The sequence below is a fragment of the Petaurus breviceps genome, unplaced genomic scaffold (assembly GCF_028583685.1).
Source record: "Petaurus breviceps papuanus isolate PSGF00001 unplaced genomic scaffold, PetGlider_PUasm1.0 91133, whole genome shotgun sequence".
NCBI classification, from domain to species: domain Eukaryota; kingdom Metazoa; phylum Chordata; class Mammalia; order Diprotodontia; family Petauridae; genus Petaurus; species Petaurus breviceps.
The window spans coordinates 71,136,536-71,164,506 of record NW_027187419.1 but is presented as its reverse complement, the minus strand read 5'-3'; the positions used below and the strand labels follow the sequence as shown (position 1 = coordinate 71,164,506).

General features: G+C 35.0%; 1 protein-coding gene and 1 long non-coding RNA gene across 4 annotated transcripts in view; one reads left to right on the top strand and one right to left on the bottom strand.

Annotated features, from left to right (window-relative positions):
- Positions 1–24,050, top strand: part of LOC138154980 (uncharacterized) — a 58,706-nt gene extending 34,656 nt beyond the window's left edge. The window contains exon 3 of the long non-coding RNA XR_011166725.1: positions 19,393–24,050. This is a non-coding gene — a long non-coding RNA (uncharacterized lncRNA). The remainder of the gene's footprint in view (positions 1–19,392) is intronic.
- NBEA (neurobeachin) overlaps positions 1–27,971 on the bottom strand; it is an 809,664-nt gene that overhangs the window by 450,318 nt on the left and 331,375 nt on the right. For all 3 annotated transcript variants that reach the window (XM_069079971.1, XM_069079972.1, XM_069079973.1), the window contains exon 33: positions 4,493–4,620. In XM_069079971.1, coding sequence (XP_068936072.1) covers positions 4,493–4,620 — 128 coding nt within the window. The remainder of the gene's footprint in view (positions 1–4,492; positions 4,621–27,971) is intronic.

The following is a 27,971-nucleotide window of genomic DNA, read 5'->3' as shown; positions in this document are numbered from 1 at the left end:
ATATATAGGGAACTGAGTCAAATTTATAAAAATGAGATCCATTCCAATTTGACAAATGGACAAAGGATACAAACAGGCAGTTTTCAGAATCAGAAATCAATGCTATGTAGTCATAAGAAAAAAAATACCCTAACTCACTATTAATTAGAGACATACAAATTAAAAGTTCTGAGGTATCGCCTCACACCTGTTCAGAAATGACAAATGCTGGAGGGGATCAGGGAAAATAAGTATATTAATGAACAACTGTTAGGAGCATTGTGAACTGGTCCAACCATTCTGGAGAACAATTTGGAGCTATGTCTAAAGGATTAGAAAACTGTGTACACTCTATGATCCAGCAATACCACTATTAGCTCTATATCCCAAAGACATCAAAGGAAAAGGAAAAAGATCTATGTGTACAAAATATTTATAGCAGCTCTTTTTGTAGTGGCAAAGAACTGGAAACTGAGGTGATATCCTTCAATTGGGGAATGACTGAATAAGTTGTGGCATGTGATTGTAATGGAGTACTACTGTGCTACAAGAAAGGACAAATGGGATAGTTTCAGAAAACCATGGGAAGATCTATATGAACTGTGGTGAAGTGAAGGAAGCAGAACCAAGAGATTGTGCACAGTAATAGCAATGTTATAATGCTGATCAACTATAAAAGATCCCTCAGATCTTTTCTGAGTGCTCATGTGTCCAAGGGATGGGAAGAAATGGGAAAATCATGTTGACTGCCTCTCTTCCTATCTTGTCCAGGAGCTGACTCAATCACCCTCTATCCCCCCAAAAAACTCTTAATTCTTTTTTTTTTTTTTTTTGCTTTTTGGAGGGCAATTGGGGTTAAGTAACTTGCCCAAGGTTACATGGCTAGTATTTGTATGTGGGTATTAAGTGTCTGAGGCTGGAACCGAACTCAGGTCCTCCTGACTCCAGGGCCAACATTCTACTCACTGAGAAAACTCTTGATTTTTTATGTCCACTATTTACTAATTCCTGATGCCTATTGACTATTAAAATAATCTTTACTTGACTCTACTATTATTTCAAATTATTGTCCTATATGTCTCCTTTCTAAAGTCAAATTCTAAACCAAACTATCTATATTGTCCACTCAACCTTCTGAAGTCCTTACTATCTGGCTTCTAACCCAATTACTCAACTGAAATTTCTTTCTCTCTGTGCCTTTGTATATTCCTGGAGTGCAACAATTCCTTAATTCTGCTTCTTTCTTAAGAGAGTCTTAAGCTTGATTCAGATTCAGGTGCCAGTTCCTATTTTGTACACTATCAACAGTGGTTCTCAACCTTTGTTTCCTCACATCATGAAGAGAAAGTTGGGGGATTTGTTCAAGCCCATGTGATTGTGACTGACAGTACTATGTAATTCTCAGTACACTTAGACAACCCTCAAGGAGCACTATTGCGGCCCAACACATTGTTTGAGAACAGATGTTAATGTTTTCTCTATCCTCATATAATTTGTATTGACTTATCTGTTTACATGGTACATCTAAGTAAAACATAAGCCCTTTGAGAGCAGGAACTCTGTGTTTTTTAATTTGTTTCTCCAGGTCTTTGGATAGTACCTTACACAGTAGGTACTTAACAATTATTGAATTGCAGAAGAAAAGCCATGGGGGTAGAAGGACCTGATAGCTGGTTAATTTTCTGAAGTATCATTATATATGAGGAATTTGAATGGATCTTCTTGGCCCCAGAGGAAAGACTCAGGGATATGCTGAGAAGCAAATCTGGGCTTGGGACAAGATTAAGATTAAAACCCTAAGATTAGAGCTGTCCCAAAATGTAATGGTTGTCTCAGGATGTGGTGGGTTCCTAATCACTAGTCACTGAAGCTAGAGTTAGGAAAATTAATGCCTGACCTTTATGGTTCCTTCTAACTCCATGATTCTATAAATCCCTGAATATCTTCAGATAATGTATTATTTACTCCCATGTGATCTTCTGGAAAATACCACTATACACTGTTACACCCTGGCTTATCTATGAAAGAAGAAGAAACTATCATTGCATAATGTTACTGCAATTTGAATTAGGTGTTTCATATCCTAAAATTCATAAAATCATTCAAAACCATAATCAATAAGAATAGTCATTATTCTTTGGAATATATGGTATTACAAAAACTGGGATACTCACTTTTTGGGTATAGTCAAGGGGAGAAACCTTTTGTGTATGGATTGGAATAGATAACTACTGACGCTGTCCCCTTCCAACTCTCAAAATTTGTAAGAAGTAAACTCTTTCCGAAAGAGAAACAACTGGTAGTGTAGTGGATAGACAAGTGGGTCTGGAGTCAGAAAGACTTGAGTTCATATCTGATCTCAAACATTTATCAACTGTCCAACCCAGGGAAAGTCTCTATTTGCCAGTTTCCTCAACTGTAAAATAGGACAATAATGGTACTTATCTCCCAGGGCTGTTGTGAGGATCAAATGAGAAAATATTTATGGAAAGCAATTAATAGATTGCCTGGCACATAGTAGGTATTATATATCAATGATTATTCCTTCCCCTATCTCAAAAGACTATTCAACTCAAATTCAAATAAGGATTGTTTTCCAAAGTATTCAAATCTGCCTAAAAAAAGAAATTTTCAGGTTGCTTTACAGCAAAGCAAATGATAAATGTTTATTGTTTATGAACAGCTTTAATAGGCTTTCACTTTATTTCTGTAGAATCATACATAGTAAATTAATGAAAATGGACTACAGTTTATTTTAGATGATCCTAATACAAGAAATCAGAAAATTTTAATAAAACATTAGTTTGTATGATAAAGAGTACAAAAATGGAAGGTTGCCAAATAGAAGCTGCTTGGAAAAGAAACTTACAAGTTTCTAAGGAATAATTGAAATATTAACTATAATATTTAGTGAATAAAAAAGATTGTTAAAATTTCCTTAAAACAATAATAATTCTGTTCCTGACACCTTGAGGCTCTGAAAGGTAAGCTTCTTGTCTTGTCTTGGTGGGAACCCCTCCATTACATTTACTGCAATTTTCTAATTATTCCCCAGAGTAGGTATCTTCTCCCCCTCCTATCCAGCAACATTTAGGTGTTATCTTCCCCCATTAGAATATAAACTCCTTGAGAGCAGCAACTGTGTTCTTTGCTTATACCTGTATCAGCAGCTCTTAACACAGTGCCTGGAAAATGTAAAGATCTTAAACACTCTATTTCCCTTCTCATCAGGGATACCTTCACTGACCTAATTTCAGCTTTATTAAATGAAAGAATGATGAATTTGTTAAACACCTTTATGTGCAAAGCAGTGTGCTATCATTTTTTTGCATGGATCAGTCAAGTGCAGTTGTTAGAGTCAATCAGTAAATATTAAGTGCCTACCATGTATGCTTAGTAATATGTGCAAAGCACTGGGGATACAAAGATAGATAAAAAACAGGTCCTGATCTCAAGGAGCTCGTAGTCTAATGAGGGAGACAAAATATATGTTGCTAAGACAACAAGCTTAAGACAATGAAGGTCCTGAAGGCAAGCAGTTCAATATTGTAAAATGAACAATTTGGTGTATTTTGATGTTTCTGATTAACATACGGATGTAGGCTTCCTCATTCCTTTTTAATAAATTTGTCTAGAACAGAGAGGTAAAGTAAAAAAGCTGGTAGTAAACAAGTTAGAAAAAAAAGACAGGGACCTAGTCTGTATGTAGCTAAGTAGTAGGATAAAGTGAATAGCTAACTAGCACAGTGTCTGTTATATATTAGGCACTTAATAAATGATTGTTGACTTTATGTGAGTAGATGATCTCCTTCCCAGTATGATACAGAAAGGTCACAAGTAAATCTTGTGAAGAAATTAGGACATGTTCCCACAGAAGATAATGGTTTTATTTCTTTTTCTTATTTCTAAATTTATATTCACCAAGAATTAGTTCTCACTGATTTTTTTTTTTAAAGTTCTGTTTGATCACAGTATTAATGAGGACTGATTGGAGAAACATACATTTTGCCCAGTTTTTATGCATAGATACTGATGCTAGATATGAACTGTTTTCTCAGTTTCTTCCTACCTGACCCCTAAGAATATGCCTTTTATTAATTTTCTTTAAACGTTAATTAAATTATGTTCCCCATTACATATGAAACTACACAACTGACTCAATGAAATTTAATTCGGCAAACACTGATTAGACATTTCACAGTGTCATGGGGGTTGAATAGTGGTTACTTTTTGATGAGGTTCCCCACTATCCTGTCCTGGTTTTTCTCTTGAGCTATAGAACATATTTCTTAAATGGCTAACTAGGGCTTCAAGTTGTAGTCCGTGGTTCTGGAAAAAAGCACATATTGACTTTCTTTCCTATATTTGTGTAAGCTGTCTCTACCATTACCAAAGATCACATTTCCTTAGTAATTATTTCTTTGAAAAATATACACTGCCTCAAAGCACACAGGTTAATATATAGGAAAAATATTTAGCACAGATACAGAAAAAAAAAGAAAAGAAACTGTACCTTCAATCAACAGCTCTTGTCCATGACTACCAAGTAGTGTGCGAGAGAGGAATGGGGCAAAGTCTACAAATATTTCACGAAGTAGAGGGGCAACTTTTTCTAAAGCTCTTTCAAGTTTTGCAGTGATGCTGTTGAAAATAAGATATGAAAATTAATTAACATCAATAATTTCAAATACTAATGATGTTCATGTCAAACTTGAGAATTTTCAGGTTGTTTTACATATATTTTGTTATTCAAGCCTCACAACAGTCCTATGATATAAATATTATTATCCTTATTTTTAAATGAGGAAATTGAGGATCACAGAGGTAAAGTGACTTGCCCAAGGTCCCCATAAACAGAAAATATCAGGTGGTAGGATTTGAATCCAAATGTTCCTGCCTCCACACCCAACAGTACACCCACTATTCTCTACCCAATGGATTGGAGACTAATGTCACAAAAACTGATGAGAAACAAAAACAGTTTTTCATAGACATAGAACAATGCTTGAAATGTCTGCATCAAATTGAAGTGGACTTCTGCACATTCCAAAGCTCTATACAATAATAAGAAAGGTTATAAGAGCTGACATTAAAATCTCTAACCAGGGAAGCCTATAACCCTATCATAACTGAAAGTTCTATATAAAATGTGTTTCCATATGCTAGTGTGGGATTAGAGATGGATGATTAATAAAACCACAATGCCTATTCCTTTGAATTACATGATAAACACACACCAAAGTCATGTTCTAAAAGGTACTTTAATCCCTTCCTAGGAAGTCTACTATAAGAACATACAGGGACATACCCTCAAAAAGTTGTTTACCTCTACTTGAGTAATTATATAATCTAATACTGATTATCTTCATTCAAAAGCAGAAATATGGATAATTGAAAATAATAGGTAAACTAAAAGTCACATTTATTTTAAAAAATAAAGGAAAAAAGAGTCTAGGATTATACTATTAAGGAAAAGTAACCTGAGATTAGAACTTTGAGGGAAAGGGGGTAGAGACAGTTTGGCACAGTAGGAGAGGAACTCACCTGAACTCTCCCATATTCCCTTTCAAACAACTTTAAAATAAGGCCTTAAATTGATTTCTGGAGTAACAAAACCAAAAAAAGGTCAGGTGAAACAATTTTCTAGCCCAAGACAACTTAGAAGGTCAGCAAGAAAGATCTATCTCGCCAAAGTGGGAGCTGGCCCACAGCACAATGCAAGCTGTATTGCAGTGCAAGCTGCAGGCCTTAGAAGTACATCAGAGATGGTAGCATGTTCTGGAGCTCTCAGTCCACTGACAGTAAAGAGGTCAGGCAACGAGTTCAAAAGAGATTATAAAGGATCCTTTACTGGCACTGAGTGGAGGATCCTTTTGCGTTGCCCATACACAAATCAAGATTATAGTCCCAAGGTGAAAAGGAGCATTAGCACTTGTAACCAAAGAGGAGCAGGCCCCTTGGTCACAATTCCAAGGCAGAAAGGAGCACTAGTGATTGAGGTTGCAGAAGAGCAGGGTGCCTGGTCACCTTTCAGAGACAAGAGGAATGTTGTTGCTTCAAGGAAATAAAATCCTTTTCTGGGTAAAGACTAGAACATAGGCCAGGAGAGTAGTACCCACACCTCTCCTTAGATCATACCACCTTGGAAACACTGAAAAGATAGAGACACCTAGAATGAGCTCTGAAAACAGCAGAATAAAAACCTGAAGCTTCAGACAGTTCCCCCTACCCCTACCCTTTAGGATAGTCCAACATTAATATAAAGTTTAAAAATCCAAGAAACATATAGGAAAAATAAGCAAACAAAGCAAAAACGAAACAAAACTGATAATAAAGAGTTACTATTGTAACAGGGAAGATCAAGATACAACTTCAGAAGACAACAATATCAAAATTACTACATACAAAGACTCAAAGAAAAGTGTGAACTGAATACAAGCCCAACAAGAATTCCTGGAGAGTAAAAAAAAAAAATTTTTTTTTTAAATAAGTAGAGGAAAAATAGAGAGCAGAAAGGACAGATGCAAGAAAATAATGAAGAAAGAGTCAACAGATTGGTAAAACAGCCATAAAAAATACTGAAGAAAATAACGCCTTAAAAAAACAGAATTGGCCAAATGGTAAAAGAGGCATAAAAATTCACTGAAGAGATGAAGAGAAAAACTCCTTAAAAAGCAAAATGGGGGGGGGGGGAGGTGGGAAGGAGGGGAGAAATAAAAAAAATTCACTGAAGAAAAGAACTCCTTTAAAAGTGAAACTGGCCAAATGGAAAAGGAGGTAAAAATACTCAATGAAGTAAATAATTATTTAAAAATGAAAATTTAGCAAGTAGAAGCCATTGACTCCATAAGACATCAAAAAGAACAAAACAAAATCTAAAAACTGAAAAAAAGAATAGAATAAAATGTGAATATCTCATTGGACAAACAAGTGCCATAGAAAATAGGACAAAGAGAGATAATGTAAGAATTACTAGACTGTCTTAAAGCTATGATCAAAAAAGAACATACACATCATCTTTCAAGAAATTACCAAGGAAGACTGAACAGATATCCTACAGAGGATAAAACCGTCATTGAAAGAATCCACTGATCACCTCCTAAAAGAGACCCCAAAATGAAAACTTTCAAGAATATTACAGCTAAATTCCAGAGCCTCCTGGTGAAGGAGAAAATATTGTAAGCAGTCAAAAAGAGACAATTCAAATATTGTGGAGCCACCATGAGGATCACACAAGATTTAGCAGTTTTCATTGTAAAGGCTGAAAGGGCTCAGAATAGCACAATCTGGAAGGTGAAGGAAATAGGATTATAACAGAGAATCACCTACCAGCAAAATTTAATATAATCTTTTGGGGGAAAAAACCGATATTTAATGAAGTAGAGGAGTTTCAAGTATTCATGATAAAAGACCAGAGTTGAATAGAAAATGTGACTTTCAAATACAAGATTCAAAAGACTCATAAAAAGGTAAACTGGAAAGAGAAATCATAAGGGATTCAATAAAGTTAAACAGCTTACATTCATACAGGGAAAAATGATAATTATAATTCCTAAGAATTTTATCATTTATGAAGGCAGAAGGAATATATATGCACAGAAAGATTGCACAGCTGTGAGTTGGTTATGATGGGATTTTCTAAAAAATTGAGGGATGAGAAAAAGATGAACTGGGAGAAGGTGGAAGGGAGAGGAGGAACAGGGAAAATTAACTCACATAAAAGAGGTATAAAAGGAAGAGTCCCTACAGTGGATGGGGAATATGGGGCTTGGGGAGATGGACAACACTTAAACCTTACTCTCATTGTAATGGTTCAAAAAGGGAACAACATACACACTCAGTTGGGTATAGAAATCTATTTTACCCAACAGGGAAATGGGAATAAGACAAGAGAAGGTGGGGGTAATGATAGAAGGGAGGGTGGATTAAAGGAGATAGTAGTCAGAAGCAAAACAGACTTTTGAGGAAGGCAAGGCAAAAAGAGAGAGATACACAGAAAAAAAAGGATGGAGAGAAGTATACAGTAATCATAGCTGTGAATGGGATGAACTCACCCATAAAATGGAAGCAGATAGGAGACTGGATCAAAAACCAAAATCCATCAATATTTTGTTTACCAAAAACATGCTTGAAACTGAGAGACGCACACACAAAGTAAAGAGCCAGAGCTTCAGCTGAGGCAAAAAAAAAAAAAAAGAATAGGGTAGCAATCATGATCTCAGAGAATACAAAAGCAAAAGTAGACCTAATTAAAAGAGAAAAGGAAAGAAGCAATATTTTGTTAAAAGGTACTTTGTACAACAAAGAAATATCAATAGTAAACATAGGTACATAGATAGATAGATAGATAGATAGATAGATAGATAGATAGGTAGGTAAATAGATGTACATACTGAATAGTATAGCATTCAATTTTTTTTTTTTTTGCATTTTGGAGGGGGGAAGGTAGGGCAATTGGGGTTACGTAACTTGCCCAAGATCACACAGCTAGTTTTTGTGTTAAGTGTCTGAGGCCGAATTTGAACTCAGGTCCTCCTGACTCTAGGGCTGGTGCTTTATTCACTGTGCCACTTAGCTGCTCCAGCATTCAAATTCTTAACAAAAGTTAAATGAGTTACAGCAACAAATGGATGGTAAAACTATATTAGTTTGGGATCTATAGTTTCCTTCTCATAACTAGATCAATCTAACCATAAACATGAAAGAAGTTAAGGAGATGAATAGAATTTTAGAAAAGTTATAAATGATAAGACTTCTAGGGAAAATTGAATGGAACAGAAAGGAGTAAACCTTTTTCTAAGCTGTTGTACCTGGTTATTTCACAAAAACTCACTGTATATTAGGGCATTAAAACCTCACCAAAAAAAAAGCAGAACGGCAGAAGCACCAAATCCAGCCTTTTTCAGGCCATAATACAATAAAAATATATTCAATAAAGGGCTATGAAAACAAAGATTAAAAATTCACTGGAAACCAAAAATCTAATCCTAAAGAATGAGTGGGTCAAAAAACTAATCACAGAAACAATAAATAATTGCATTTATAATCCATTAAATAAATATTTCATTATTTATTATAATCACAACAGCAAGACAAAATACCAAACCATATGGGGATACAGCCAAAGTAGTACTTAGTTAAAAATTTATATCTTTAAAAGTTTATGTCAATAACGTAGAGAAAGAGTAGATCAATGAATTAGGCATGCAACTTAAAAAAAACTAGAAAAAGAACAAATTAAAAATCTCCAATTAAATGCTAAATTGGAAATTCTGAAAATTAACGGAGAGATAAATAAAATTGAAAGGATAACCATTAAACTAATAAATAAAACTGGGAACTGGTTTTTATGAAAGGGAAACAATAAAATATATGAACTTCTGGTTAATTTGATTTTTCAAAGTATAAAAAATTGCTATTATCAAAAAAGAAAAGTGTGACTTTACCACCAATGAAGATGAAAATAAAGAAATTATTGTGAGAAATTTTTACGTAATTACATGTCAAAAATCTAACAATTTAAGTGAAATGAATATTTACAAAAATATAAATTGGTCATATTGTTGTTTTATTTTTCCCCAACTGCATGTAAAAATAATTTTTAACATTTTTAAAATTTTGAGTTCCTAATTATCTCCCTCTCTTCTTCTCCTCCCCTCTCATTCAGAAGGCAAGCAATCTGATGTAGGTTATACACATACAGTCATGCAAAACACATTTTCATATTATTCATGATGTGAAAGAAAACAGACTAAAGAAAAAAAGGACAAGAAAAATAAAGTAAAAAATTATATTGTGATCTGCATTCAGATTTCATCAGTTTTTCCTCTGGGGATGGATAGCATGTTCCATAAGTCCTTCAGAATTGCCTTTTATATGGCTGAGAGGCAGTCACAGTTGATCATCATATAATATTGCTATTACTGTATATAATGTCCTGGTTCTTCTCACTTCACTTTGCATCAGTTCATATAAACTTTTCCAGGTTTTTCTGAGAGCATCCTGCTCATCAATTCTTAAAAGGGAACAGTATATCATCACAATCAAATACCATAGCTTGTTTAGTCATTCCCAGTTGATGGGCAGCCCCTGAATTTCCAATTCTGTGCCACCACAAAAAGAGGTGGATTTTTGTGCTTCTTTTATCATTTGGCCCATTTTGTTTTCTAAGATGTTACTTCAATATTTTTTGCGTGCCTGCCTCCTTTACCAAGCTGTTGACTCTTTCTTCATTTTCTTGCATCACTGTCATTTCTTTTCCCAATGTTTCCTCTACTTCTCTTATTTTATTTTTGAAATACTTTATCTCTGAGGCTTTATATACAGCATCTTTGACTTTATGGTCTTCTTCTCATTTTGTACTCTGATCTTCATGATCATCATAGTAATTTTCTATGGTCAGGAACTTTTTTTTATTGTTTGATCATTTTTCCAGCTTATTTCTTGATTTTTAACTTTACACTAAAATTGCACTCTGCTTCCAGGGTGGTGAGGGCACTGTCCCAAGCTTCAGGTCTTTTGTACCATTGTTTTCATAGCTAGTTCTAGAAGGTCTATGACCTTTCAGTTCTTCCAATGTAGTAGGATCTAAAGAGAGGCATATTTATTTCTCTCCTGGACTGTGCTCTGGTCTGTGAGTGACCACAAGCACTCTTTCTTGCCCTGCAATTGTGACCAGGGTCCTCTCATTTCTGCAGCTACAAACTCTAGAGTCCTATTGCTCCTACTCGCCCTGGCACTGTGAGTCAAGACCAGGGCCACGGATCCAAATATGGACCATGCAACAAAGTCCTGAACACAGTGACACCAAAGAAGTCTCTACAATCTCCTGACCAGTCGTCTAACCCCCTTAATATCTCTGGGCTAAGAGTTCTGGAAGCATTTATTGCCACTATTAATTGAGTTGTCCCCTAAGGCCTTCTCCTGGTCTGCCTGCTGACTTTCTAAGTTGTCCTGGGCTGGAAAATTATTTCACACCATCATTTTGTCCGTTCTGCCACTCCAGAATTTATTTTTGAGGAGTTACGCGAGGGAAATTTTGAGGAGTTTGGAGGGAAACTTCTGAGAATTCAGATGAGTCCCTGACTTTTCTCCACTCTCTTTGCTTTACCCCAAATTATCCAGATTAACTGAAGAGGAAATAGAATACTTATGATCCTTGAACCAAGCTCTGAAAAGAGTCTGAGGATTCTAAGAGGTGGTAAAGAGAATGTAGTACATCTGAGGAAAGGGGGACAGCCTACGTATAGGCAAATAAGATGGTTAAGATTCTATATTGTGCATGAGATAAAGTATATAGGCCACTTTGGCTAAACATATGGAAGCAGAGAGGAATAATGTAGATGGGAAACAATCTAGAACCAGATTTTTGAAGGGCTTTAAATTGTAGAAGAGTTTGTATTTGAATTTAGAGAGAAAAGTGAGCCACTTGACTTTCCTGAGAAGGGGAGTGACAGGGTAAGACCAGTGCTCTGGGAACATCATTTTGGTAGCTCTATAGAATATTGACTGAAAGGGAAGGGACTTAAAGTAAAGAACCAATTAAGAAGTTAGCAATACTCTAGAAAAGACTTAGTGAGGAATGGAATTAAAGTGGTGAGCATGTTAGTGAAGAGAAAAGGATCAGTATAGAGAGATTTTATAGAGGAAGAACTGACAAGACATTAAGGCTAATTGGATATGACAGTGAATGAAAGTAAAATATCAAAGATATTTCCAAGCTGAAAAAATTGAACAGAATTGGAATATGAGGTAGAAAGGTAGGTTTAGTGGGTAAAAACGATTTGTTTCACACATGCTCAATTTGAGGAGTCTTTGGGATGTCCATTTGGAAATATCCAATAAGTTATTGTCAATGCTGGTGAATACAAAGTGATTCTGGGGGAAAAAACTGCCTAGCACAGAGGCTAAACATGTATCCATATTTGGGAGTGGAATACACTTAAAAACTGGACAAAAGAGAAGTGGTCAAACAGACAAGGAGAACCAAGAAAGAACACTGTCGTCTGTGAATCTTCATTGTTTCTCAACTGTATCATATCCCAAACCCCAACTGTTTATCTTTGGCTGCTCCAATTAGGACTCCTTCAGAGTGAGAAACAGAACTAAAATTCGAATTACAGAATTAGAAGAAACTTCGAAGACTATACTTTAATTCTGACCTGAAGCATGAATTCCCTTTTCCTTATCAAAGCAAGGGAAATCTCAAGGCAATAAGCATTATGACTAAGAAATAATAAAGTGCTTGTGAAGGTATGGATTTTAAAAAAAGGTTTTAAGGGACAACAAAGGAACTAACACATATAAAGGCTGGTTACAATTAAATTCCAACGAGAACTAGGAACCACTACTATTATAAAATCCCCAAAAAAAGCAAATTTTCCCAATTTTTTGTTACTTTTACTATAGTTTTGTGATCTATTAAAATTGTCCATTAAGTGATGAGGTAGTAACTAGGTGGGTAGAGAGAAGGGGATAAATGGGAAATGGTATGGAAGTAGAATCAACAAGACTTGTCAACTAATTGAAAAAGAGGGAAGGAAGAGAAGGAGAAAAAAGACTGAAGGATGATTTCAAGATCATAAATAGGTAGCTACATACCTATTTATGCCATTCTACAATGGTAGTGCTCTTTTTAGAAAATGTTTTTCTTTAGTTTTTTATATTCTTATTTTTCACATTCATTTAAAAAAAATTTAAAGTTCCAAATCCTTTCCCTCCTATCAGCCTCTCTCCTATTCATCAAAAAGATAAGCAATATGATATTCATTATACATATGAAGTCATACAAAATATATTTTCAAATTAGTCATGTTGCAAAAAAAAGCAAGAAAAATAATGTAAAAATAGTATGCTTCAATATGCATTCAGATTTCATCAGTTCTTTCACTGGAGGTGGATGGCATTTTTCATCATAAATCCTTTGAAATTATCTTGTATCACTGTATTGCTGAGAATAGATAAGTTATTCACAGTTGATCACTGTACAATATTCCTGTTACTGTGTACAAGTCTTCTGGTATTACTCTCTTCATTTTGCATCAGTTCACATTATGTCTTCCCAGGTTTTTCTAAAACCATCCCACTTTTCATTTCTTAGAACACAAGAGCATTCCATAACAATCATATGCCACAACTTGTTCAGTCATTCCCAAATTGATGGATATCTCCTCAACTTCCAATTCATTGCTATCACAAAGAGTTGCTATAAATATTTTATTTCCCTTTTTTTGGATATCTTTGGGATAAAGTCTTAGTAGTAAAGCTGCAGGGTCAAAAAATGTGCACAGCTTTATAGATCATTGAGCATAGTTCCAAATTGGTCTCCAGAATAGCTGGATCAGTTTATAATACCACCAACACAGGCTCTGTTTTTCTGCATCCCCTAGAACATTTATCATTTTTCTTTCTTATCATGTTGGCCAATCCGATAAAGTGTGAATTGGTAAATGGTGATGCTCTTAATACAATTAAGGAAATTGTTGATTTTGAAGGGAGATGAATTCCCTGATTTTAGACATAAAAAATTTGAATTTCAATGGGACATCCAAGTTAAGCATTGAACAGATAATTATTGACATAGGCCTGGAATTCAGGATTGATTATGACTGGCTAAGTAAACTTGAGAATCATCTGCAAAGAGATAATAATGAAATCTAGAACTGCTGAAATTATTATATAAAAAGATGAATAAAGAGAAGAAAAGCTGGGTCCAGAACAGAGCTGCCACAGACATTTAACAGTTGTCAAGAGATAATGAATCAGCAAAGCACAGCAAGAAGGAACAGTCACAGAGTCACAGAGAAATAGGATAAATAGAAGAGAAGAGTCACAAAAGGCAAGGAGAAAAGAGCATATAACCAGATACCAGGTGGTTAACAGTATGGATAGTTAAAGACAAATCAAGAAGAACAAGAGCTGAAGAAAGCTATTGAGATTACTGGTAACTTTTAAGAGAGCAGATTCATCAGAATGGTGAGAGTAAAAGCCAGATCACAAAATCATGCAGATTAAAGAATTTTGGGGAGATGAAGGTTAGGAAGCAAGTGTCGATGAGTCATTCTAGGAAGTTAATTATGAAAGGGAGAAGATACAGGATAACTTGAGAGGATGATAAGATTAAACAGAAATTTTCTTTTTTTATATGCAGAAGATCTAGTAATATTTGTAGTCAACAGAGAAAGAATTAGCAGATAGGGAGGGATCAAAAATGAGACAGGGAGAATGATAAATAGTGTGACCTACCAAAGGAGATGGGAAAAGAGGAAATTAAGGGCACAAATATATGGGTATCCCCAATGCTATTCTGAATATGGTATGGTGGAATACTTAACAGTCTTCTAATTTAAATTGTATTCCAATAACCTCAGGCAGAAATAATGTTTAAAATTGGTTTACAGAGCCCCAATTTCCCAATTATTCAACATACTGCAGTAAATTCACAGAGGAGCCCAAGATATTTAAATTTTTGACCTAACTACAGAAGAGTTAGGTATTTCTTTTCTTTTGGCCTAAGGGTGATGTGAAAAAATTGCTAAGACACTAAGGGAGCTGTGAACTGACAAAATTTGGGAACTTCTGGGCTAGAGAATAAAAATAAATCTACTGGGGGGGGGGAATATTGAAAAGGCAGTTTTCACAAAGTTTCCTTGAAGTCTCAAGAACTCCCCACAAAATTCTCAGGAAGTACTTTTGTATTCTTTTTGCCTAGAGGGCACAAGACTAAGTCCTAGATCATTACACTTAAGACCAAAGCTAATCCAAACTGCCCCATATCTGCATCACAACTTCCTTTTGAAACTGTCCTGGCTCATATAATGTGAGTATGAGAACTTAAATTATACATTCCCAGTTCCAGACTCACAAAGTGTGGCAAGGAGAAATGCTAAATTTTCCTCAGTGATAGAACAAAGGAAAACAGATCCAATGTTTGATGACAATGATGATAGTATGGTTGAAATGTATAAAGCCATTAATGATTTATAAAATGTTTTCCTATATATTACTTCACATGAACATCATAATCTTGTGAAGTGTGTTCTTATTATCCCCATTTTATAAAAAGGAAAACTTAAATCAAGTGTCTTGGTCTGGGTTCCCCAGCTACAAAATGTCCGATGTGAGATTTAATACTTCATCTTTGTCTCCACGTTTAGTGTTCTATCAATTATTCCATGTTTCTCAGAGTGCTTCAAAGTTTACAAAACACTTTATTTGCATTATCTCATTTGATTCTCAAAACAACTGTGAGTGAAGGTAGAGACAGGATGGAGAAATAGAAACAACAGTGGCTATGGAATTCTGCAATTAATACTGACAGCAGTATTATTACTTTGAGCAAGTCACTCAACTACCTTTCTGGGCTTCTGTTTTCTTATCTACAAAATAAGGGAGCTTGACTAAATGGGCTCTGCAGTCCTTTCTAACTCTAAATTCATGATAAGGGTAAATCTAAGGGTAGTATTCAAGTATGTCTAAAGTACAAAATGGGGAAGACAGAGAATCTTAAAATGTCTATCCTATATTATGCTACTCATTGAGATTAGAGAGATGAAAATGAACAATTCCTGTTATTAAGAAATTTGAATTCTTGAGGGAGACAATATGTACACATGTTAGCATACACAAAATAAATATAAAATAGGATCAAAAGTGCATACATATATACCTAGAAAGGTCCTTATAAGTCATTATTCCAATAATCTCATTTTACAAATGAGCAATTGAGAGCAAGAGATTGTTTCTTTCCCAGAGTCACATAGCTACTATCTGAGACAGTATTTTAATCTAGAACTTTCTGACTCCCAAGTGCAGCACTCTACCCACTAAACCAACAGTGCAATTACCAAAGTAATTAAACACAAATTAGGGAGGCAGGATTCTAGCAGTAGGGGAAAGAGGGATTTTTGTAAAGGAATAGCATTTATGTACAAAGTAGTATTGAGCTGTTATCTTGAGATAAGGAGAAGTTAAGGGCAAGTGGGACAGCAAAAAAGTATGTTTCAGGGATGACTAGTGCAAAGGCACAGACACAAAAGATGGAATGCTATGCAGAAGGAGCAGAATTTGCTAAGAAGTGACATGATCATATCTGTACTTAATGAAATTTAGTAGCTCTGTAGAAGATGGAGTAGAGTGGGAGGAAATTTGAAACAGATTTTGCTTTAAAAATTAGTTCAGTTTAAATATGGGGGTTAATATAATAGCCACCAAGGTCCACTTTCTTTTGAAACATTGTAAGTCATCATCCAAATTCCCTGTCCCTTATCACTCAATTTTTATTTCCATCCCCCTCAACCTCCCTAGTCCCAAATTACTAACCACTTCCACTGCGCTCTCTAGAATGCCTGTTCCATAAGCAGCAAACTTCTCTTCATCACAAATCTTTGCAATATACATACTGATTCTCCTTCAAATACCCTAATCTCTCAATTTCTCTACCTACTCATTTCCCATGATCTACTTCTCTATTTTACCTTAGCCATACACAGATGGTCATATGCATGACCTTTAAGAATTCTGAAATCCCGCTTATCCAAACATAATCTACTGGCTTTTCACCTTTCTGCCTTTCCCTATCAAAATTTTACTGTTTGTCCATACCATGACCCCTGACTCCTTGATCCCTCAATTCTTTCCCTGGCCATTTTCCCTTGTATTAACCATTCTCTCCTGTTTTTTTTTTCCCATCTTAACTGGGTAAACCAATTCATCTCTACACCATTTTTCTCTCTTGAATCCCTAGACCCCTTATCATTTTTCTGATTGTACTTCAGCCATGGATCACTTCCACTCCCATATGCTAGTGAGTGAACATGATGAAAACTCACACAGATATTCTAAGGCTACTACAAATATATGTTATACAACCTCAACTGGGCCTTCATTGCTGAAAGGAAATGCTACTACAACCTCCTTATCAATTTATCTCACTCTCCACAGGAGTTCTTATGAACTTTTTCATTCTTCCTCAAACCTCCCTTGGGTCCCATTCTCTCAACTCTCTCAGCTGAGAACTTTTTCTCATATTTTACAGAAAATTCAAGACATTTACCACATCCCCTTCTCCTCAGTTTGTATAGATAGATTTATATTTATATATAGATATCTATATAGATAGATGCATATGTATATATATATGTATATATGCTTTCTGCCACTATCTCTTTTTTCATCCCTTTCTCACATGAGATGGCTTTACTCCTTACCAAGTCTAATCTCTACTTGTTCAAGCAATGAAGATTAGTTTGAATCCTAATGGATTTTATTTAACTCCAAAAAGTAGCAGCTATTTTATCCACCAAATTGATAAAATGTTAAATATAAACAGCAGCAAAATACTGGCTTATCCCAGGACAATTTTTATCTGCACTCCACTGAGCAAGAGGAAACTGGTGACATTTCTGTAATAGTTAATAACAATTGGCCAGACAAACTAAGGCAGCTACAGGAAGATTAACACTTAATTACTAAAAAGGAGGAAGAGGATGGATAAACATTCTCACAATAGTTTATAGAATGTTAAGTATAAAAGAATGTCAGCCAGAAAGTAAAATGTCTTGGGGACATGTCTATCTGAACCCCACTGAAAAAAAAAAAAAACAGATGATAATGTAAAATACTCAGACTGAAGTGATAGCATTTATGGCCTCATATCAACCCAGTGAGATAGGTACTATATAGGGACTACTATCCCCATTTTATAGATAAGGAAACTGAAGTTTTTTTATAGATAAGGAACTGAGAATATAGAATGTATAAATGGTATTGCAAATTTATCAGTTTTTAATTTAGAATTCCTCTTGAGAAATAAAAAGTTAATTCTGTTTTTATTTAGAATACAGTAAAAACTGTGGACTTGAGTTCTAATACACTCCCCTGTGGTTATGTCTATTCATCTATTCATAAAATTAAGGATACTTTTTTTTCTCTGTTAAAAGCTAACCTGGGGCAATTCTACAGAGTGCTTGGTAAAATACTTCTTTGGTAGAAGCCACAACAAAGCCATGATGCAATGTTTTAAATTTAATTTGGTGCAGCAGTGGTTTGAGAAGATGCTTGTATTGGATGCAGCTGCCTTGTATTATTCTGAATGTTTTCACCACAACTATTGCAATTCTACACAGCAATAAATGTAACTGACTTATAACAGAAAGTTGAGTATTATAGTAAAGGAATATTGGTGCAATGAAAGAATAAACAATGAATGCATCTTTACAATTTAGAATCACAGAATGTCATGACTGGAAAAAACTTCAGGGGTCACTTTGTTCAAAACATACCAAGTAGTAATCACTTCTAGCAGATTTCATACCATAGCTATTGGTTATAAGGACTGTGGACAGAGGAGTTGGTCATAGGAATACACACAATTTAGAGCTGAAGGCTACCTTAGCAGTCATCTGTTCCAATCCCCTCATTTTACAGAGGAGAAACTGATGTCCAGAGAAGTTGTGACTTAATATTTGTGCAGGTGGTAAGGAGCAAATTCTGGATTCAAATCCAGATCTTTGGATTCCAAATGAAGTATTCTGTTCACTGAACCATACTAAAGTTTTTTGTTTTTTTTTTAACGGAAAAAAATTGGTACAACTAATGAAATTCAATACAAGTAGAATAAACAATTTCCTGGCCTTATATAATATGGCTAAGAGTTATTTGAGAAATGTTATTACTATTAATTATGTAAAATTTATTTATAAAAGATGTTATGTTTTATAACCACTAAGGAATATATAATTTCATCAGTGCATATAAAGGAATCTAATACATAGACAGATTAAGTGAAATGTTCAAATAAACTAAAAGGAAAAGATAAGTTAAAATACCTGATTATACAAAAGCCTATATACTAATCTACTAAAAATAAAAATGACCAACTAGGAACTTTGTCAATAAAATGACAATCATCTGGCCTTTTCCCCCACCCTCACTCCCACTGACTACTGACATAGGATTAATTTAATTGCTTAAACACCTGGTATTGTGTTAACACAATTTCAGAATTTGTGACACAGCAACTACAAAGTAATACAACTTTTTTGAGGGTAGTCACCAAACAACAAAAATTCTAATAAAAATATTCATTTTGTTCAATTCAATATTTAAAATCAAAATATGACTTTTATTTTTCCTTTATGTCTTTTGAGTAGATTTATTAAATAACATAAAACCTTTATATGTCATGTATGCTCTAAGAAGTCTGATAAGGTTACCAGGAAATTAAAAAATGGAAGCTAAATACTATCCATCTTTGTTCAAGAAGAAGTTTAGTGCATTTATATGGTATGCTGAATTCCAAATAAACATGTTCCAGGTTTTATTGAATTTAATGCATCTCTGGGGATGTCCCCAGATAACTGTAAAAGCTTCCTGGAGTACATGTTTGAGAATTAGTAATTGCTTGTTTTGCAGAAATGGAAGGAAACTAAAATGTAAATGGATCTTAAGAAAGAGGAGAAGAATGAAGAGGAAAAACTGAATTTCCAATTAAGATATCAAATGGAACTACATGAAAATTACTAGGCTGAAATTTAGGTGGGATTTCCAAAATACTGTAGAGCAAAATGACACATAACAAAATAAACACATAAAACCATTAAGCTGATGATATCTGAAATTTGAACAGCAAATGTAAAAAGTGAAATAAAATTTCTAACAACCATTAATGTTAAATAGATGTAGCTTCAAAAAGGCTTAATTACTTTTGTCTATTATTGGTTTCTAATAATATTTTGGAAGGGAATAAATATAGAAATGTCAGTTAATATTTTGGGCTTTTTAAAGATCTCAACTGGTAAGTAACCTGGAAAATTTAAAATTCTCTAATTTTGATTTGAGAAGATGTTAGACTTAAATAGCTTGCCTATCAGTTTTAAAATGTTTGAGAATTGCTAGATTTTTTTTTTACGAAATGTATATGTGTGTATATATGTATGCATGCATATTCAAATATGTGTCATCAAAGAAATGAATGAAACAAAAAAAGATAGGTGAGTCACATGTCAAAAGTGAGGGATAACAGATGGAAAGGACAGTCAGAATGTTCCAGCGGCATTCTTACAATGTCAGGAGAAACTGAAGAAAAGCACCCAGCACAGTGGGTAGAACCCCTGTAGAAAACTTAAAGTAGGACTTAGACGAGTCACACAGGATAGGTAGGCTTAGTTGTTTGCAAGCATTTTCAAATGGATGAGATTACAGATACATTTGATTGAGTATATGTCTGAAAGAAACATTTCCCATCTGACTGGGAAAAGGATTTTTAAAAATTAATTTATTTATCTTTAATTTTCAACATTCAATTCTACAAGCTTTTGAGTTTTAAATTTTCTCTGACTCTCTCCCCCTCCCCAAAATGACATGCAATCTGATATAGACTCTACATACACATTCATGTTAAACATATTTTCACATTAGTCATATTGTAAAGAAGAATTAGAGCCAATGGGATGAACCATGAGAAAAAAAGAAACAAAACAAAACAAAAAGAGATAGCAAATAGTCTGCTTTGCTCTGTATTCAGACTCCATGGTTCTTTATCTGGATGTGGATAGCATTTTCCATTATGAGCCTTTTGGAGTTGTTTTAGAACCTTGCATTGCTGAGAAGACATAAGTCTATCAAAATTAATCATTGCACAATATGGCTATAACCGTGTGCAATATTCTCCTGGTTCTATTCACCTCACTCAGCATCAATTCATGTAAGTCTTTCCAGGTTTTTCTGAAGTCTGCCTGCTCTTCATTTCTTATAGCACAACAGAATTTCAATCATAATCAAACACCACAACTTGTTCAGTCATTCCCCAATTGATGCAGCACAGCCCCTCAATTTCCAATTCTTGGCCACCACAAAAAGAGCTGCTGGAAATACTTTTGTACATGTGAGACCTTTCCCCATTTTTATGATCTCTGTGGAATACAGCCCTAGAAATGGTTTTGGGTCAAAGGGTATGCACAGTTTAGAGCTGTTTCAGCATAGTTCCAAATTGCTCTCCTAAATGGTTGTATCAGTTCACAACTCCACCAACAATATATGAGTGTTCCAATTTTCCCACATCTCCAGCATTTATAATTTTCCTGTTTTGTCATGCTGGCCAATCTGGTAAGTGTGATGTGGTACCTCAGAGTTGTTTTGATTTGCATTTTTCTAATCAATAGTGATTTAGAGCATATTTGCATGTGATTATAGATAGACTTAATTTCTTCATCTGTAAACTGTCCATTTATATCCTTTGCCCATTTATCAAATGGGGAATGACTTGTATTCTTATAAATTTGACTCACTTCTCTGTATATTTTAGAAATGAAGCCTTTATTAGAGACAAGGGTTGTAAAAATTCATCCCGTTTCTGCTTCCCTCCTAATCTGGGTTGCATTGGCTATGTTTGTGCAAAAACTTTTCAATCTAATGTAATCAAAATTATCCATTTTGCATTTCATAATGTTCTCTATCTCTTGTTTGGTCATAAATTCTTCTGTTCTGGGAGAAGGACTTTTGATATCAAAGGGTTGGTAACTAAAGATAAAAATGCTAATTATAGACCCAAATTAATATTATAATAGATTTGAAATATTAAATTCATCTTCAAAAACAGAACTGAGTAACATTATTCTTTGCCATATACAAGTTAACAAAATTGTAGAGGTTTCTTCATAGCTAAAATCTAGACACAAATTTAAATCTGACAATAATATGAAAATATATAGCCTTGTCATTGTTAGTTTAGTCATATAAAAGCCATTAAAAAATTTTTTTAGCCAAAAAAATGATGTACTCTGTACATGTTTATGTTACTTCATTGTATAGTTGAGGCATCATCATTTAACAAAAACTTACAGTAATGATTATTGTGATCATATTTTGATTTAGGGAAGTATAAATTGCCAATGTGTGAAGTCATCCAGTACTTATAAAAATCCAAGTGCTGGTGCTCTTACTTTTATACATTTATTATTTGTATGTTAAGCATAATTGTGTAAATGTTTGTATGCAGGCATAATATAAAAATAGCTAGTATTTATATAGCACTTTAAAGTACACAAAAGCATTTCAATATATTATGTCATTTGACCCTCACAAAACCCCCACGAACCCCCATTTTACATATAAGGAAACTGAGGCACAGAGCAGTTAAGTGACTTGAGCAGGATCAAATACTTTGTAACTGTTTGATGCAGGATTCAAACTCAAGTTTTCCTGACTCTAAACTTTACATTGTGCCAACTGGCTGCCTACATAATATAAATGTACACATGGGTATATACAGACATATCAATGTATTTTCATGTAAACATGAGAATGTACATATTTATAAGTGTGAATTTGTATGCAGATGGCAAATTCCTAATTATCAGTATCTACAGTTTACATCACTGAATTACAAGGTGAGTGTGGCTTCTTGAAACAATCACTTTTCCTATAGTCAGGAAGTACATGCTCTGTGATTACAAACTCGTTTTGATACAAACCTTACACGAAACTTGGTCAAGGCAAATATATTTTAAAAACCAAGCTACAGGGATGGCCAGTTGGCACAGTGAGTAAGAGTGCCAGCCCCGGTGTCGGGAGACCTGGGATTGGTTCTGGCCTCAGATACTTGGCACTCACACAAAACATCTGGCTGTGTAACCTTGAGCAAGTTACTTAACCCCAATTGCTTTAAAAAAAAAACCCAAAAACCAAGCTACAGCAAATACAAGTTTTGGTCATCTATTCTGAACTGCCTATGAAAATATTTCTTTATACTAGTTCAATGTGCTGCAAGTTGATTTGAAAACTAAAGTAAATTTTAAAGAACTGGGAATAGGAAGAAATATTTTTTAATAGTTGGCTCAGAAAGGCACAAGCAATTAGAATTCTCACACACAAAGAAAAAAATTCAAAGGTCCCATAAGGTGTAAAATAAAACAAAATGACAGAACCAAAGAATCAGAGAATCTGAGAGCTGGAATGTATCTGAAAGACCATCTAATCTAACTTCTATCTAAGCAAGAATTCCCTATATATTACTGTCAAGGCTATGAGCATATCCTCCTGCCTGTCAGGAGTGGGATTCCATTATTCCTGGAGGCTGTGCATTTCACTTGTCTACAACTCTAATTTTTTTAATGTAATTGTTTGATTGATGCTTTTTGAAACACTGTTGTCATGTCCAAATAACAGCATCCTGTGTACTCTCCACCCTTAATACTCCTTTGCAACAAAAATAAAAGTTAAACTAAAAAAACAAACATAATGGTAATGTCTGATAAATTATGCCTCATTCCACACCTATAGCTCAACATTTTTCTGCTGAAAGAGAAGAGGTTTCTTTGTCAGAAGACTGTTTCACTGTCAAGCTTCTGGAGAAAAGCCTGGTCATTGCATCAAACATAATTCAGGTTTTTTTGGTGTGGTTTTCCTTTATATTACAGTAGTAACTGCAAAAACTTATCTTGATTTTGCCTATTTAATTTTGTACCCATTCGTACAAATTATTCCCAAATTTCTCTATTTTTTTTTCCGATCTACAATAATTTTATTGTAACAGAATAAGCAGGCTGCATAAAGGCCTACATGATTACAATGGAGGGTGGTCTTTTCCAGGCTGAAGTCTGAACTTGGCTACAACACAGAGAAGCTTACAACCACAGCTCAAAATACTCATCTCCCAGGACTGACTGCCCCATACAGACTTGTTGTAAACAGGCTATTTATTGCACAGCTATGTTGCTGAGGTCTGGGGAGGAGGTGGCGATTAAGAACTTTACAATGATGCTGATTTTGCCACATGCTCCTCCTCCGTCCATTGCTGAGAAAGGGGAGGAAGAAATGCTCACTTATTAAATTACATTTTACTTAATACTCCAAGTATATGCATCCTGATAGGAAGGGTTTGAAGGTCAAATCAAGCAGGGGGAGAGAAATTAGAACAGATTTGGATCTTTGGGTCAAAGGGAAAAGACAGCAATAAGAATAGGGGTTGAGGGAAAAATTAAAGTCTTAGCTGTCCAACGGGTGAGAGCCACCTCCCATTTCCTGTTATTTCTTAAAGCCAAGAGGCTGCACAACAGTGGCCTCCATCAGTCATGGGAGGCCAGGAAGAGGTGGGAGTCAGAACCGGGTGAGTCTTCTTTGGAAGCTTTTAGCACCACAGAGATTTTGGTTACGTGGGCTAAGTGATATTTATTACCTAGATTAAAGCTCTTGAACAACATTGTAATGCCAGGAGATCTAAGACTGGGGGAAGAGGAATTCTGGTTTTTTGGTAGAGTTTCTGTAAACATAAAATCTTTTGGAAAAGTTGTGGAGGATGGGATGGGGAGTTTGGGTTAGACCCACAAAGCTCCACACACTACTTTCAGATGCCTTTAGCCTACTCACAGGTCTTGTTCTGAGATACTTTCAAAGGCTGAGCATTAAGCACTGTGGTTGAAAGGAATTCTCACACCACTCCTATCTTCACCAGCTCAATTATCTCCTGAATCTCAAATAAATAGCAAAGTCTGATGGTGGGAAGGTCATCTCTGCTCCACCTCATCAGGGAGTTATTTGCTGACTTGGTGAATGGCATGGGCAAGGTATCCTACATTGCCTGACGTGACCCCTGCTACGGAAATGCGGCCATCTTTTGTCATATAGATGGAGAACTCCTTGATCAGCCGTTCCACCTGCTCAGGTTTCAGGCCTGTGAAACAAAACATGCCAATCTGGTCAGTGATGTGCTGCCAATTGTGGGAGGAGCCCTCTTTTTTGAGGTTGGAAACCAGTTGGGTCCACATGCTAATGATTCGATCTGCCATGCCTTTGACCTCTTGCAACCACTGGCTCCTCCTTACATTCAGATATTCCAATTTGTTCCATCATTGCCAAATCAATACATAGACTTCCTGATTTTTACTATTATGAAAAGTATTATTATGAATATTTTTATATGTATAGAGCCTTTCCCTTCACAAGAACTCTAATCATTGGGGAATTTTTCCTTACATCAGGCCAAAATTTGCTTCTATAACTCAGGTTCATATTTAGAGCTAAAAGGAAATCTAGAAATCATGTATTCCAGTCCCCATATTTTACCCATGAGGAAATTAAGACCCAAAGAATAAGTGAAGTCCCACAAGAAAGCAGCAGAGCAAGGATTTAACCCAGGTGCTCTGACTCCAGATTCAGTTGCTCCCCTGAGGTTAAATGGAACAAATTTAATCTTTTTTTTTTTTTTCCATATAGCAGATCTTTAAAAACTACTTCTTTTTTTTCCAGGCTAAATACCTGCAAACAATCTGTATATAGCATATTCCTTAGTCTTCTCACTATTCTGGTCCATGTTTTCTGGACATGTTCCAGCTTACTGTAAAATATGCTGTGTAAGTCAACAGGGTCCAGATGTGGCCTTTCCAAGACATATTACAGTTAGATAACATCCTTCTCCTTCCCCGTCCCCATCATTCTAGATACTATACTACTCATTGCACTCTAGGTTAGTATTAAATTTGGGGGGCTCTGTCACATTGTTTCTACGTGTTGAATTTCCAGTTTACTAAACACTCCCCATCTTTTTCACATGATCAATTATGTAGCACAAACAGCTCCCACATCCTACACAAATGAAGTTGATTTTTTAAACCCTTGAATAGAATTTTAATATTTATCCTTATTAAGTTTTATCTCTTTGATTTTGATTGGGATAAATGGTCCAGACTCCAGTCTGTTAAGTTCTTTTCAGACTAGAACTTTTCTGCTAGCTCTTCTTCCCAGATAAAAGCCATTGACAAATTTGACTAATGCATTTATTCCCATGTCCAAGGCACTAATAAAAGTGTTCATCAACACCAGATCAGGAAAAGATTCCCTAATATACTCAATTACACATCTCCCTTTAGGTTGACATGTAATCATTAATGACTACTTTTTGGGGTGGGTCATTTATCCATTTCTTTATCTACCTAACCATCTAGTCACACATCTATTTCTCAAAGACAGCATGAAACCATGTGAAATACTTTGCCGAAATACAGCATTGCCTTAATTTACCAATTTAGTTGGAGAGAATGTGAATTCTGGAGTCAGTGAGACCTCAGTCTGAATCCTGCCAAGGTAACTTGGTAACTATGTGAACCTGGAAAAGTCACTTAACCTCTTTCTGTCTCAGTCTCCTCACCCATAAAATGGAGATAATAATAATAGTACCTATTTCCCAGGGGTTGTTATGAGAATAAAATGAGATAGTATTTATAAAATGCTTTACAAATCTTAAGGCACTATATAAATGTTAGCTATTATTTTTATCAATACTTAAAAAAATAAAATGAGATTAATATGGTATGACTTCTTAATAAAGCCATGAAGACTTCTGGATCATTACTTTCTCTTCTATGTCTTCAATAACAATCCATTTAATTTTACATACACACACACATGTTCTAGAATTTCACCAAGAATTGAAATTAATGCAGACTGAAAATCCCTTACTTTACTGAATATCAGGACATTTTCCTTTTCCAGGCCAATAGCACCTATTTCCATTCTCCATGATCTTTTAAAGAGCATTGACAGTGGCTCAAAAATTGTTCATTGCTCTAGGATCAATTTGCTCATCATCTTGTTTGAGTTTCAAATATATTACATATTTTTATTTGTTTTAAGTCCAAAGATCCTTCTTTTTGATAAAGAAAAAGGAATCAAAATAAAGAATGCAAGTCCAAGTAAAAAAAAAATATTTTCAGGTCAGAACAAAGGTATGCTTTTTTAGAACTCTTAAATTTCCTTTAAGAGTGGAAAGTTTTTAAGTTCAATTTTCTTTTTTTTTTAAACTTTAATTTATTAATTTGTTTGTTTCCTTTTAGTTTACAGGATTCAATTCCACAATTCCTTGAATTTCACATTTTGTCCCCCTCCCTTCCCTCCCCCCCCATGGCGTCTTATAATCAAGTATAGGATCTGTAGATACTTTCACATTATACAATGGTCAGGTTATAAGGATGGATTGTACCCGCTGGGATGAAAAATGGTATAGAGGACATAAAATCAAATAAGAGAACGAAAAAGATCAGGTATTTTGCTTCCACCTGGATATAAATTTAGTTCTTTCTAGTTCTTTCTCTGGATGCACGTTTTTCTCTCCATCATGCGTCTTTTGGGATTGACTTATATCCCTGTGTTGTTGAGAAGAGTCCAGTCTATCAAAGTTGGTCATCACACATACGTTGTGTCTGTAATTGTGTACAAATTCCTCCTGGTTCTACTCTTCTCACTCAGCATCAGTTCTTTTAAGCCTCTCCAGGTAAATATGAAGACCGCCTGCTCCCCGTTTCTTATGGCGCAATAGTATTCCATAACATGCATATACCACAACTTGTTCAGCCATTCCCCAATTGATGGGCACCCCCTTAATTTCCAATTCTTTGCCACAACAAAAAGAGCTGCTATAAACATTTTTGTACATATGGGTCTTTCTCCCATTTCTATGATCTCTTTGGGGTATAACCCTAGGAGTGGTATTGCTGGATCAAAGGGTATGAAAGTATTAATAGCCATTTGGGCATAATTCCAGATTGCTCTCCAGAAAGGCTGGATCAGTTCACAACTCCACCAACAATGCATTAGTGTTCCAGTTTGCCCACATCCTCTCCAGCATTTGTCATTTTCCTGTTTTGTCATCTTAGCCAATCTGACTGGTGAGATGTGGTACCTCAGAGTTGTTTTGATTTGCATTTCTCTAATCAATAGTGAATTAGAGCATTTCTTCATGTGCTCATAGATAGCTTTAATTTCTTTCTCCGAAAACTGCCTGTTCATATCCTTTGACCATTTATCAATTGGGGTAAGTTCAATTTTCTGATCTAGATTATAAGAATTATGTTGTATCATTAGAGAAAAGGCAGTATATAAATTATTTTTTAAATGATTTGGAACAACTAGCCCCTTAACATTTTTACCATGTAATTGATATCATCACAACATAATATGATTTTGGAACCATTATTTCATTGCAGCACTATAACAGATAA